Source organism: Athene cunicularia (assembly GCF_003259725.1).
Source record: "Athene cunicularia isolate RWA chromosome 2 unlocalized genomic scaffold, athCun1 chr2_part1, whole genome shotgun sequence".
NCBI classification, from domain to species: domain Eukaryota; kingdom Metazoa; phylum Chordata; class Aves; order Strigiformes; family Strigidae; genus Athene; species Athene cunicularia.
The window spans coordinates 38,266,040-38,280,597 of NW_020799095.1; the positions used below are offsets into that span (position 1 = coordinate 38,266,040).

The window sequence follows — 14,558 nt, forward strand, 5'->3', positions numbered from 1 at the left end:
GAATTCCAAGCTAACATCACACCCTTTTCCAGGATATTTTCAATCTTTAGAAGGTTTTAATACAGCTTTCATTATTTTCATCTTTCTCACAAGGTACTTATGATACTAAGAAATCGTAACTACTATACATTGGGAAACCAATAAAGTTTTCCTCAGTATTATTATAACAAAATGGAATTCTTATTTTAAAACACACACGATCTACACAAGAGAAAGATTTCACTTTGCCACTGTGCAAAGACATTCTTGTCATCAGAGATGACTCAATCTGTTTTGTCCTTCAAGTTAGGTGCGTGACACTGCTGTCCTCTCAGGCCACTTTCTAAACTGAGATACGCCAAAAGATGACTCACTTTCATCATATGCTATCACATGCACAAACGTAGAACATGTAAATCAAACAACTCCAAGGAACCGAAACAGCTTCCTTGGTCAACAACTGTTTTGTGGGGGGTGATGTTTAGTACTTATAAAAATGTAGATTTATTACTGCTGGAGGTACTGAAAAGAGCAATGTAGGTGGCCTGTAACACACCTCTAACTTCAGTTGTGGCCTCTCTTCAGGAGGAATAACTGGGAGCTGATGGATCCTGCTGTGGGTAGGCATTAAATATAACTACAGCAGTTCTATCAGATTTAAAAGTGACCTCCGGCAGAGAAAAGCCTGCCTGCTGATCCAATAGTGACACACACACTCCAACCCAGTTTCCTCTTGAATACAACAAGGCCTTTTATCTTTTTATCTTTTTTTTTAATCAAACAATCATGTGTTGCATTACAGGTTGTGAGGGCCTAAAGTGTCTCCTTACCTACTTATAAAATGATATAGGGCTCAAGCCAACTAAACAACTAAAACTCTTATGCTTGCTTTCTTTTTCTAACTCTTCCTAGGTTAAGTATTTTAATTTCTCCCATATGTTATATAAACACTAATGAATCTTATTTGCACATATACACTGAGACTCATTATTCATATTAGCTAAGTTAATATGTCACATCTGGCAAAGACTGCACTCTTGTTCAAATCAAACAGCAGCTGCTAAATATCAAAACCTACATCTGAATTCTGAGATTTTATGAGAAATGTGGTCTGCTTTAATTTTAATCCCATCAAGGAAAAGTTTTTTGCATATTTTATCTGGATTAACTTTGGTACGTATTTATATGCAGAAATGCTAGCTCAGGAAAATACTGAAAAATGGGCCCATTACATCTCCAGTTATGTCCATTTTAAGGATTTCATTTAATATCAAAAACCATATTCCATATTCAAAAATATCTTCAGTTTGGTTTTGATGGATTAAAAAATGGTTTAGGAAGAAATTTAATGTTTTCCAAAGCACAAAAATTCTAGCATGTGATTTTCATTTAGTATGAAAACCAAAGCTTTGCAAAGCCCATGTTTAAGTACATCCACATGTTTGTTATTTATCTCTATGAGAAGGCCATCGCTTGTTTATGCTAACATTACTCTCCCTAATGCTAACACTCTGATCCAGGCTGTTGTAGAAACAGGTTTTAGCAGTTGAGATTCTACATTTCAAATCAACTGATCAAACCACTAAAAATATTTTGTTGGTTATGCATCTCAATACTTCACACAGGAACTAGTGCATTGTCGTTACCATAATGACTGTACTTTACTCAGGCCAACAAACCCTGTTCCAAACCGTTGCTCCTATTCAGACTTTGTTCTCCTACTCTATGTTCTGAAACAAACATGTGATTGTAATGCTAACCCCATTTCTTTACAAGGTACTTATCCTAGAGGAGTGAAAACCAAGGGATTAGATACACAGCAGGTGTCTGCTCTGCCAAAGAAGGCTCTAAAGCTACAGCTCTCTGCACTACCCCTTGTTCAAGAAAAACTTCAATGCCCAACACACTAATGACAGAGCTCCCTAAAAATCTTTATACTTCTCTCACTGGCCTACTGGGTGTAAAAGACCTGAAAGGCTAAAGAAACAAATAGAGAGTGTCTAGGAAAGTCAGGCAGAAAAACAAAGTTGAATGGGAAATAATGCCTTTGCAGAAGTCCATGGCAAGAAACACGTTCCACATGAGGCAATACCCATATGGGGTGCTGGAACTGTCCTGTGTCTTACTCTTGCTGCAGACGTTCAGGCAACCATGGCAAACCACTTCATCTCACTATTCTCACTGGATTTAATAGCAACAAAGAATCAACACCAAAAGTCTAAAGGCTATAGTGCAGTAAAACAAGCTTTGCACACAACCAATGAGTTTTCAGAGGTTTAAATGGGAATTTTAAGCAACAAATGTGCACTCATCCAAATTAGGACAAGTGTTTGAAAGAACCTGATGACCCCATTGCCTGGGTTAGCAGATGACCAACTAAAGGAAATGGTGGTCCCTTTCAGACTCACACCCTATTATCTGTCATTTGAATTGTAAATGCCTTACACATTATCCAAAATAAGGTAAGGTTGGTATGTAGGAAACAGTGTAATGATGGTGAATAATGATGTGCACACCAGTGTGGCTTCAGGATGACTTTGCAAAGGTGGCACTGAGGCAACCCTGTTACAGAACGTCAGTGGATGGGCACATACATTGCCTTCCACAAAACTGGCCAGCAAGTGTTATCAACTCAAGCGTTAAGAAAACGGCTAAAGCTGCCCCGCAGTGCTGCACAGAGCCAGCTCGGGTGTGCCCCACTGCAGCCAGGTCAATCACCTGCAGATGACGGAGTCAAAACTATAAGCCTGAGGATCAGTCCCAAGCACAGAGTTACACAGAAGTTTGTGTGCGTTATTACTGAATGTTCCAGGAAATTCAGACTACTCAAAGAGCATTCATAAACACAGTCACTCAATTGTTGTATTAATTATTCACTAGGAATTAATGTCTCAGCTCTACGCATTAATCCCCCAGAACATGCTATTCAATACTAGAGTACCTCCTACGGTAAAAGACTGAACACAACAGTATCCTGCAGAAGATCACGCATTCACCACCTCTTTCTTTCATATGCCAGCAATCTGTTTCTTATGTCAGAACTTTATTAAAAATATAATATGAAACCACTGAAATTAGCACAAAAAAAGGCTTTTAAAACATTGTAATCACCCTTGTGACTCACACAATTAGAAAATAAAAAGGTAGAAAAATAGTCAGCACCAGTTATTTGCAGTATTCCTAAACAGCATGGAATTAAAAATAGCATCAGCTTAATCATCAGTCAAACCTCTCCTTTTCCAATAAAATCACTCTGTATCTAATGATATCAGCACTGCTATTGGTGTAGGCTGATATTAGTCAATGTACAATCTTGGCTCAATTTTTAGACATTTGAATTGCCTATTGCAGCAATAGAAATTGATGAAGCTCTGAACTGTTCTCCAAAGAAGGTTCTGTATGAAGGAAGATTTGCATCAATTGAATGATACTAAGATGCTATAAAAGCTGAAGCTCTATGTAAGTGCTAAATATGAAGTGGTGGGAACTTAACAGTTTTGAAAAATAGCTATGGATATGCACCCAGTGACTACGTAACTTGAAGTAATATAAACAGCTTTTCACCAAAAGTAAAAAACAAACACTCACTCAGAACACCACTACCTTATAGCTCAACACTGACAGTGCTTTTTCCCCCCCAAGGTTAGGCTCCAAGAATTTTCCATCCATCAGTCAATATAAATTATGTCTTTCAAGGCATTTGCTAGAATCTGTCTCATACTCATACCACAAAAAGTTGCAAACAACAAGTGTACAAAAATAATTATGCATTAGCTCTTACACAATGCCTCTGACCACTGTGGTATCATCCCATTCCTATGGGTGATTAATTGTTGCATAAAATGTGTAGCTAGCTAATTTACTCAGAATCACACAGAAAAGTCTGTGGCAAGAACAGCAACTGAACCCAAAAATGCTGATAGGTTTAGCCATGACATTATCCCTGAGTTCTGAAAAAACATGGTGATCAAAATTAAATTTAGATAATAACAGAAGTATCAGATGTTCATGTTCCGAAGAAAATAAAAAGCAATCCCATTTGCAATTTCTATAGGGGCTGCTAAACATTTATATATTGTTCCAACACACCAACCGCTCTTGTTATGTCACTGTTACGAATCCTGCATTCACTAAAATTCATAACAGTCTGCTCACTTCCAGCAATTTGACAGAAAAACAAATGAGAACAGAAAACTGAAGCTTTCCCATGCTGCTGAGTGCAACAATCATGGAATTAAATCTTGAATCCTAACTTTGAACCTCTTTTTACCAATACTCTCTAGAAAATACTTACTTATATGATAATTATTATTTTTCTAGCATTATGCTTACATGAAAGTTAACTTGTCAGTTCTGAATTCAGAAAACAAACAGTGAATGACAATTGTACAAGCAAAGTATTACTGAAACACTACTGACTTTCAAAGAGTATGAGGAAAAATTAATTGGCAGATGTTTTACATAGCATAATTAACAGTTCATTTCAATGCTCCGTAACAAGATTAAGATAATTATGCTTAGAAACAGAAATGTAATAATGATAAATTACTAGTTTTCATATTACGGTCAATCTTCTACATTCCAAATAATCACCATGTTTAGAAATAGGTGCATCTGTTCCATGCTGTCATCAGCTGTACAAATGGCACAAACTCGTGACTGGGTGAAACAATCTTTCAACTAAGATAGCGGAGATTTCCTTGCTTCAGGAGTAAACGGAGCGCCTGTTCCGTTCGTCAGCAAAACAGAAGGTAAAAACATCAGTACTGTTTTCACCAGGGCACAGTTACTGGATAGAAGCTGAAGCTGCATTAGCAATTTGCATTTCTTATGGATAACTAGAGAGCAAAGCTTAAATTTTGCGAGCTTAGCAAGTTACAAAAACTCCTCATATGGAAGTTCAAGAATGAGAATACGAGAATCTGTATTCTGTGATGATGTTTAAAAGTATGTAGTCATATGCTTCCTATATGGGTGTATATATATATTATATATATATATATAATATATATATATAATATATATTATATATAAGAAATAACTCTCCAAGGATTTCAGGCCACAGATAAATTAAGAAAAAATATCTTTCAAGGTTTTCTTTTATTACATTTATGAAGACTAACAACTGCATCCATTTGCAATGACATCAGTGTAAATAAATTTGAGGTAACAGTTACATGAATGTAACCTCTGAGTGTTAATAATGTGTAGATAAATTAGGCTTTCTATTTTGGGGTCTACATATAAAATTATTTTAGGCCTTCAATTTGCAAGGGTTTTTTCCTTTTTTAATTTCAAAGGTGCATTTTTTTTTTCCTATTTCCCCACACAGACATAACAACACAAAAAATTCACAACCATTTTGCCTTTAAATTAAAAACAGACTTGTATTTCACCTCTCTCATTTCTATAGCTTCAGTGCTTTCATCATGCTTTTTTTGTTGTTGTTGTTTTTGCTTTGCTTTCTACTATCAAGTCCTTGACACTTGGAGACTAAAACCTCACAACTAACAGCATAAAGATCAGAGCAGGCACAGAAATAGAAATTGCAAGATTAGAAATCTCAAAGACCTGAGAAGTAGACAGAGGAATAAATAGGGATTGAGGCAGAACCAAGGAGAATAAATGAAAGCAATGAAAAATACTTTCAAAAATAATAAAGAAGTGTGTGACTGTATTATTAATGTGCAGCTGAGCAAAATTAGTTCTGTAGAACTGGAGTATCACACTTATCCAAAGCAAAGTAGATTGGAAGAACAGAAGTAAGTGCAAAAGCCTTGTGCATTATAAATACCCACTGACACCTTTCTCTTTTAGTCCATTTTTTATTCCCACCCAGGAGGAGGAAAATTTAAAGAGACCTATTGTTCCTACTATTGATCACTGTTGCTCTAAGCCTTCAAATAAATAACAAAAAAATCCAAACCCATGATGAATGAAAAACCCAAGACATTACGCAAAAAAGATTTTTGTATTGACCAGCTTTCTAGCTTCCTTCCCTCACTAACCAGACACATCTCCACACGTTTCCCAATTCACTTCCTTATTTCCAAGGCTTGCTAGGGCTTTCTGGCTGGTTTTTCAGAAACACCTACCTACTCATATGCTCCCTGTCCCTCTTGCATAATCCCCTGGTTAACAAGCAATTTTTAGCTTCCATCTACAGAGAAAAAATGAGATACACTCATTTTCTTTTGGTCTTTCCTTAGATGAAGTCAGGGTATTGGTCCCAAAAATGGCAGAGAAATGATTTCACCATGGAATTTGCTACAAAACATTAACTTTGCAACAGATGAGCAACTGATTCATATAAACACCTGTTAGACAATCTGCCTGATCTTAATGAGGTTTGGGGGCAGATTTTCAACTCCTAAAACCAGGACACTTTTATAAAGCTGCACCCACACATTATTATCAATTGTATTCAATTACAGGCAAAAATACTGTCCTGGGCTTTGATCTTTGATCTCATCATGTATCAGCAGTACGTGGGTAAGAAACTATGAATATAAAACCATACATACTATACTGAGATGTACTAAAAAGATACTGTGAGGCATGTCTGAAACAATGATACACCCATAATTTTGCAGAGGCCTTATGCAGATGACTTTCAGACTAGAAGGACATCAAAAGCCAGAGGGATAAAAGTGAATATTGCTACATTCAACCCAAACGCTCATTTTAGCAGTTACATTCCATTGACTTGAAACATTAATAGTAGTACCCTTGACTATCTCACTGAGATGGCTCTTGCATCTCTTTGCCTAGTTTTGACTTTCTTATCTGAGACACCATCTCATCATTGCTGGTAAGGCATTCTAAATCATCTAGACAAGCTTTTTCTGTTTTTCAGCAGCCTAACTGATCTCAAATCCCAGCATGAATCTTCTTAATTCCTCCATAATATAATTTATTATTTAATTTTGAAATAGGTACCTAATTGAATGGAGCTTCTTGAAGTATGTTTTTAACTACGATACATTAACTATATTATTGTTATCCTACGTTGATATTTCATAAAATAAACCTTTTACTTTAGAAAAACACACATACATTAGTACAATGTGTACTGATCCTGTTCCACTGACTAAAATGAGGTATATAAACAGTATACAGCCTCAATATGTGCCACTGACACACCGCATACAAACCTGTTATAGCCTTCAAAGGGTTAAATTTGATAGTACTTCCCTATAGTTTCTTAAAAATAACTAACAAACAGTGGCTTGCTGCGAGGATACAATTGAGACTTAAATCCAAACTGCCTAATTTCTGTGTTTGCATCTCAGGTTTCAGTCATATCACGATTTAAACAATTAGTTGCAACAAGTAACCCAAGCTAACAGTCTGCTCTTATCATTCCAACTTTAGGCCTTTAGCTGTGTATATAACATGTAATTTCAAATAGCACTTGAACATACATTGTATATAATATTCAAACAGTATTTGAAATTACATTAAAAAAACACATTTAAAATGTAAAGCTAGAGAGAGCCATCTACAGTATATAAGGTGAAAGGAGGATCTGTGAAACTTTGATGGAGAAGTGCCATATCAATTTAAAAACATTTGGGAGTCTTCCAGTATGGAAAAGACAAAGCTCTTACCGTTTCCTTTGGAATTTGTGACTGGCTTTGTTCTGCATTCTAAAGGAAGTAAAAAAAATAAATAAGAACACGACTACATATGACATATACTATCTATCAGCAGGGGGATAAGCAAAGAGCTTTTAATTCTGATGTGAAGTGGTAATGGCAAAATGAAGGGTGTTCATCACAGCCCTGATTCAAATTTGTCTAAACAAGCACTAAATAAGAGGTGAATAAAAATAACCTCCGGTGATCTTAGGCCAGCGCACCTGACTTTATCTGGTTTTGAGGGAGGTGGCTAACTGGCCAAGGAACAATCATAGCTGCTTGCGCCATTTTCTGCTTGGTGAAATATTCTCATTCAGGGTTGTTCTGCCGCAACCTTTCCCTTCTGCTTTGAAGTTTTCAAAGAATGGCCTCAGCAATCCAGACAAAACCTTCCAAATACTTTAAACATGTACCTATATTTTAGAACATTCATTCCCATTTTAACAAGGGATTCCCCTTATTAAGTGTGTTTGGATGAACCAGAACTACAGCACTGGATATCTCAAGACAGGAGGTTGCTTTCAGTCCACTACAGATGGGACCCTCCTGTACTTTGCACTCCTCACCTGTGTCTCAGGGCACAAAAGGCAAACATACATCACTGCAAAACCTTTCTGCACCCCTGAACCAATTCTGAAAACACACACGTAAGGAACTATTACTCTCCCAAGCCCATGTCAACCCATATTAAAAGCCCTTTGAGCACCCAGGATCCACTTTGCTGCTGGCTGGATGATTACTTTACAGCTAACCAGCTGTCCACTCAGCTGGGCCAAAGTGAAATGCTAGGGTTTACTGGACTATTTTGCATTGGGCTGGTTTGCAGGAGATTCAATTGACAGCATAAAAATGCAGTGACAAAGTAGTAACACAAACATCCAGTTAGCTTTAACCTGCACCCAACAACCAATAAAACAATGAAGGAGCCAGCTACCAGGAACATGTAAAGGACCTGCATGTACCAATGGGTATATTAATTTGTGGGGTACAGGAGACTAACTGCCAGCCAGTCTCTGCTGATACTGAAAATTCAGCTCAAAAGCTAAATAACCCAAGTCAATCCTTCAACGGATTCACATAGTCTAAGGGTCTAAGAAAATCCTTCACAGCAAGCTGTATTTGGTTATATGAGGTAATCACTGTATAACAGGAGCTCTACTTAACCAGAGCAATCCCCAACCCCTTTCATAAAGGAAGGGGGAAGGGATGGAAGATTTTAAAGAGACAATCTGCCTCTCACACTGATGTGGACAATCCCTAATATATTACCTATCTGGCATTAGGTAATTCTGGGAGCAATAAAATGCCTGGCATTCTGGAGAAGCATTATCATTCTTCCAGATATGAGTGGTTAGAAAAGTTAACTCCTGCCAATTTGATTTTATTCCCTGCTTCCACTTTTACCATGATCTGCTGCGCTGGATGACGGCTCTTCATCATACACACATACCCCTAACCTGACCACACAAGCTACCTAAATGGACTCAGCTTAACATTCCTGTGAATTTTAGATACGGCTACACATTTTCATAGGTCCTTTCCAGACAATAATGGCAACATACATCAAAGACATTGAACTCCACAACTCTCCTGAAAGTTTAATATCTTCATTTTACTTACAAAGAAACTGAAGGGTAAGTAACTTTTCCAAAGTCATTCAACAAGCCATAACCCAAACATAAAATCTAAACACCTCTTTTATTAGGATTACTATCTGTACAAATGTTGGTAAATATAAAATGGTTTTAATACTGAGTGCTCCTCAGCAAGCAACAGCAAGTCCTGCCCTTTATGAGATGGATAATATCAAATAACATGATTTTATGCATACAGTTTCTGAGACACATCTCATTCAGTTAATATTTAAAGTATACAAATGTAGAAAATATGACAGAAATAGGGAAGGATGAAAAGACAAATTGTTCCTAAGTGACCAAAGAAGGTTTACACATGAAAAAGATGAACTGACATGATTTCAAATCATTCCCCTCCCTCCTTCAATATTTTTTTTTTGTACATAAAGCTAGTAAAAGACAATGATAGGAGCTGTTTGAAAATACTTTTTTTTTTTAAGATTATTTCTTACCAGAGAAGAAAGAACAGCCCTTATGATGGGTTTTATTTCAACAGCTTCCCCAACAATTCTGCTCCTGCTCTTTGACAGCTGTCAGCAGAGCTCACCTAACATTTCTTCATGTCAAAATGCAAACAAACAAATCCTTATGCAACAAAGGATCATCACACATGTGTATTGTCAGATCCTCACAATATCATTTGTTCAACTGGAGTTACAGAAACGTACACCAGTTCGGATCTGATCTCTGACTACATAGCACAGAGCCCACCTACTACTTGACACAGTCACAGTGAGATCTGGCTTCCCTACACTGGTGCTTGCCAAAATAGCTGAGAGAGTATCGCCTGAGCAGCAACAAGCAGGCTACTGAGGTTGAACTTATTTAAAGGGGCTGATTTGCTGTTATTTTTAAAAATACATCAAGTATTACTATTAAATCTCTGCATTACTCACATCATATCTTTGTTTACAATTAAACAAAATATCGTGATAAATTATGCATTATAACTTGCTCGTTTTACTAGAGAAATAATATACACAAAATAAAGACATTTTCTTCCTTCTAAGTTTATTTAGAAAACTTTAAAAGCATTTTCATTCACCTTTATGTAAGATAGCAATACTGTGAAAATTACATCATAGGATCGTATAAACAGATTGCTTTCACAGTTCCAGTAATAAGGTAGGGTAAATATAATTTCATATTGTTAATTTCTCTTCATTTTATCACAACTTTCACTTCAGTACCTAAAGTCATGTTCCAAGAATATTAAGGTAAAAGTGTGGTTCATTTGTAACCTTCCCTGCCACTTTGACTTCCTAGGTTTAATTGTATTTCTGAAAAGTAAAAGGCTAATGTTCAGCGTCTTGAAATGGCCAAACAAAAATACATTCTCTTTGCATTCAGAATAACACAAATCCAATAGAAAAATGAAGCAAACTATTAATCATATTTATATCTGTCACTTATATTTATCTATCTTCTCATGATAATGCAGCCAAATAAGATGTTTTTAGAGCTATATATAGCTATGATAATACAAATAATAAATAACTTCAATGGCTCAATTGAATACAGAACAAAGTAAGACTGCTACATTCACAGTCTACCTTTTTCATAACAGAAATTATCTTGAATAATTATCAGAGAAATATCTGTATATACTATGCAAGTGGATCAGGTACAGTATGAAACATAATTTTATTTCCATTTCATGTAAATTCCTCGGAAACATTTTCTGAAATACCCTGCTAAATTAATAACTGCAGGGTTTCCATTCCACAGAGATTGCATTTGTATTCAAAAAAGGCTACTATTTCTTATATATTCCATTTTTTGATAGGAAGGTATTTACATATGCTGTTTTGGCATAGTATTATATGCTCTGAAATATTTTGTGAGAAGGTGGTGGGACAAACTGCAGGCTTTCAAACATAGATTTTTTGAAAGATATGAAATAATCTACTTGTCTGCATGCATCCAAATAAAGTCCATCCAATAGCTTCTTCTATAATAAACATTTTCACTCAAAATAAAACTCTCACTTATACATTATTAACAAATATTTAATTCAAGTAGCAGTTCTCTAGAGAATAAAAACCATTCATGTAAAATGTTCTAAAAGCAAAATAGCTGGGTTGTTTGGGGTTTTTTTTCTTATATTCAGTGCTGGCCATGTTTACTAGCAGGTGACAAGATCAAACCATTTGCTCAGACTCATCTAAATCTCTTAGCTGCTCTCTATTTTACGCACCAGTTCCCTTGGATGGAATGTTTCTTCCTGTCGAAAAATCAGAAGGCCGACAGTCCCTCCCATCTTGGTGCTTCGCAGCAAGGACACAACTTCTTCTTGAGTTTTGCCTGTTAAATCAACTCCATTTACCTGTGACAAAGGAAATATTAGAAATTCATAAGACTCTAAACCAGGAAGAACAGTAGAAATTCATACTGAAAAATCATGCGAATCATATGGGACAGTATTAAAAAAAACCTCACTGAAGCCATTTCCTTATTGGCTCAGTATAGCTTCCATTTAATAGAACTAATTAAACACACATTCTTTACATACGAATACAAATAAGAAGCAAGACAGCTATATTTCCCTCCTCTTTAGCAGCAACTGTATGCTGTAGTGTAGTCTAAACATAACTAATTTAATCTACCAGTATTTTTTACAAGAATTTCTGCATAAAAATTCTTTGGTAAAATCAATGTGTGATCCAAAATTGGTCCTGTTTCCACATGCCTTGGTATTACACATATCTTCCAAATACATCTTGCACAATAAGTTCTGTCAAAAGTAGAAAACAATTTTTTCCCCAAAATAACTTTGGAGCAGTTACTCTTTAGTTTGCCTTTGTTCAGTCATCCAACTGCTTGGCCTCCACATACCACTTACCAGCACAGACAGGAAGGGAATACATACAAGCAGATTTACCACTCTACCAGCTAACTTGAGTAAAGAAGCAGCCAGAGAAAGATAGGCTATTATCAAGCTTGCCTGCTCAAAAACATTTTGGAAATGTAAATCAAACCAGCTAACTGTTAAGCAAGTGACCATAGCACTGTGAAGAAGGCAGCAAACCATCTTCTTCCTTCCCCTCGTAAGATATCACAGCTCACACAGAGATGCCACAGCAGTTGTCTTAAATGCTTCGCCAACCTCTTCAACCCAAGTAATCTGGGTAACCTTGAATTACAGTAATTACAGAGGGCAATCCTCCAGCAACAATTCAAGATGACTTTGTCAATTTTGCAGTAAAGTGAAGTTAGGGCTCTGAGAGGCAGTTACAGCCTCAGCTGTACCTCCAGTGTCATTTGGTTTAGGGATGCTAATGAAGAGCTGTGGGTGGTAACATCTTCTATCACTCCAGCTAGATGTGCAGGAAGATGTCTGCTGTGCACCTGTCTAAGAGAAATTTAATTCGCTTGAGGACATCCTCCCTTCAGGAGGGAACAGTTCTCCATTCTCTGTAGCACTACCCTCCTCTTATCTTGCTCCTTTCAGTTAATTCACTAAAACTTTTCAGGGTATTGTCTTCCAAACTTGGCAACATCTTTAATAATTTCTGGTCTGTCACTCCATGCTGATTTAAAGCCACTTATTAGGTGTCACTTTGCTTCAACTTATTCCTAAACAGCAATGCAAGACTATGACACTATATTCACATAAGGACATGTAAACTCATGTTTTCATGGTATGTCTGGGTCCAGCTCTTAGAACCATTATGTACTGAAAATTCACAGTCCTTGATCTCTAACCTAAAAAAAAACAAAGCCAAAAAAAAGAATCAAAGCCAAAAAAGGGGGAAAAAAGAAGAGGGAAGCATTTTCCTATAGCACAAACTACTAAGAGCCTTTGGAAGTGAACTAGTGCATGGGCTCATGCCAAAATACAAACAACACATAACACTTCATCACCTCAATTAATCGGTCTCCAGCTTTTAGTCTCCCATCTTGAATAGCTGCACCTCTTGGAAGGATGTTTTTCACATAAATTGGAGCAGAGCCACCAATAGGGACATCTCTTGAAGTAATGCTAAATCCCAAGCCTTCCGTACCTGCATAAAGAATGCAGAATATTACCTGTTAAAATGCACATTTTACATTCCACATTATTTTTATCTAGCAGAATCTATGTATACCTCACTGATACAATCCATGAAAATACATACATACATACATACATATATATATATATATATATATATATATATATAAAAGATGTAAGAATTACTGCATGGCAAATAAAAGGAAAAAAAAGGCATATATAGGAACACTATAGCTGAAGCACTGAGTCTTGGCACAGGCAGCTCAGCAGGCCCTCCTTGCAACTTGCTGTTCTGACGATTCTGAAGTCATTGCCATATTTCCAACTTTCTATTTCAGATGAGCTGAGTGACAAGGAATCAGAACAAAGCATATCTGATATCCTATCACTGTCTTCCCTGTTGTCAATCTGGATCTCATCAAGACCCTTTCTTTCTCTTTTGCAACTCTTTCAACAATGTCAGTCAGCTGACACTGCTGGCCATGGGCTTTTGTCAACTTACTTATGGACACCAGCAGGTGACAGACAGAACTGGAGCTCAGTGGTCTCATTTGTTCTGCTCCGAGGGACCTCAGGCTGTTTTCTGTCAACAGCTTCTCCGCCCCGGGGCTTCACTCTGGTTCTCCCCACCACGTAGGCAGGGAGCAGAGCCAGGCTGCCACTTCTGAGATGACTGACTACACTTGGCTAAGACTGACTGAAGCAAAACAGAGACATTTAAGATGGCCTGGAGAAATTCACAGAGGGGTCCAGTCAATATGGCAAATGAGACTTGCTCATATTTCAGAGAAATTATGCTCACAACTGGTTATTGAAGTATACCTTAGGATGCCACCAGCTCTGGGATGAAGTTCTACGTTGAAACACAGCCCCCGCCCCCTCCCCAACACTGCACATCAAGTCTATTGAGGACACTTAATCTAGCATGAAACTAGACAGCTATTCAGTGGAGAGCATGCCTGACAGAGTGTCAGTATCTACAACCTCCATTTGAAACATCTCAGAGGCTGTCAAGATATGTCTACAGTTCAAGTTCACTAGGTAGGTATACGCATGCCCAACCTACATTTAATCTGACCTACTAAGGCAACCTGCAGTTAGGGCTTGGCAATATCAGGTATGATCCCTAAAAGCTGCATAACATACCCCTTTGTATAAAAGCACAAGGACAGACAGAATCTGAACTTTTACGTAACAGTCTTCAGTTATAAGCCATGGGAAGCCGAACACAATCTAGGTGAAAGACACACAACTACAGAACCATTTGAGGTTTGTACTGGGCTTGCATGGCAAGGTTTTGGTAAGGGGGCA

General features: G+C 37.0%; 1 protein-coding gene across 1 annotated transcript in view; it reads right to left on the bottom strand.

Moving 5' to 3' along the window:
- PARD3 (par-3 family cell polarity regulator) overlaps positions 1-14,558 on the bottom strand; it is a 411,749-nt gene that overhangs the window by 186,093 nt on the left and 211,098 nt on the right. Inside the window, exons 11-13 of the mRNA XM_026843423.1 lie at positions 13,118-13,257; positions 11,451-11,579; positions 7,590-7,628 (exon numbers count right to left, since the gene is read on the bottom strand). Of these exons, the coding sequence (XP_026699224.1) occupies positions 7,590-7,628; positions 11,451-11,579; positions 13,118-13,257 (308 nt within the window). The remainder of the gene's footprint in view (positions 1-7,589; positions 7,629-11,450; positions 11,580-13,117; positions 13,258-14,558) is intronic.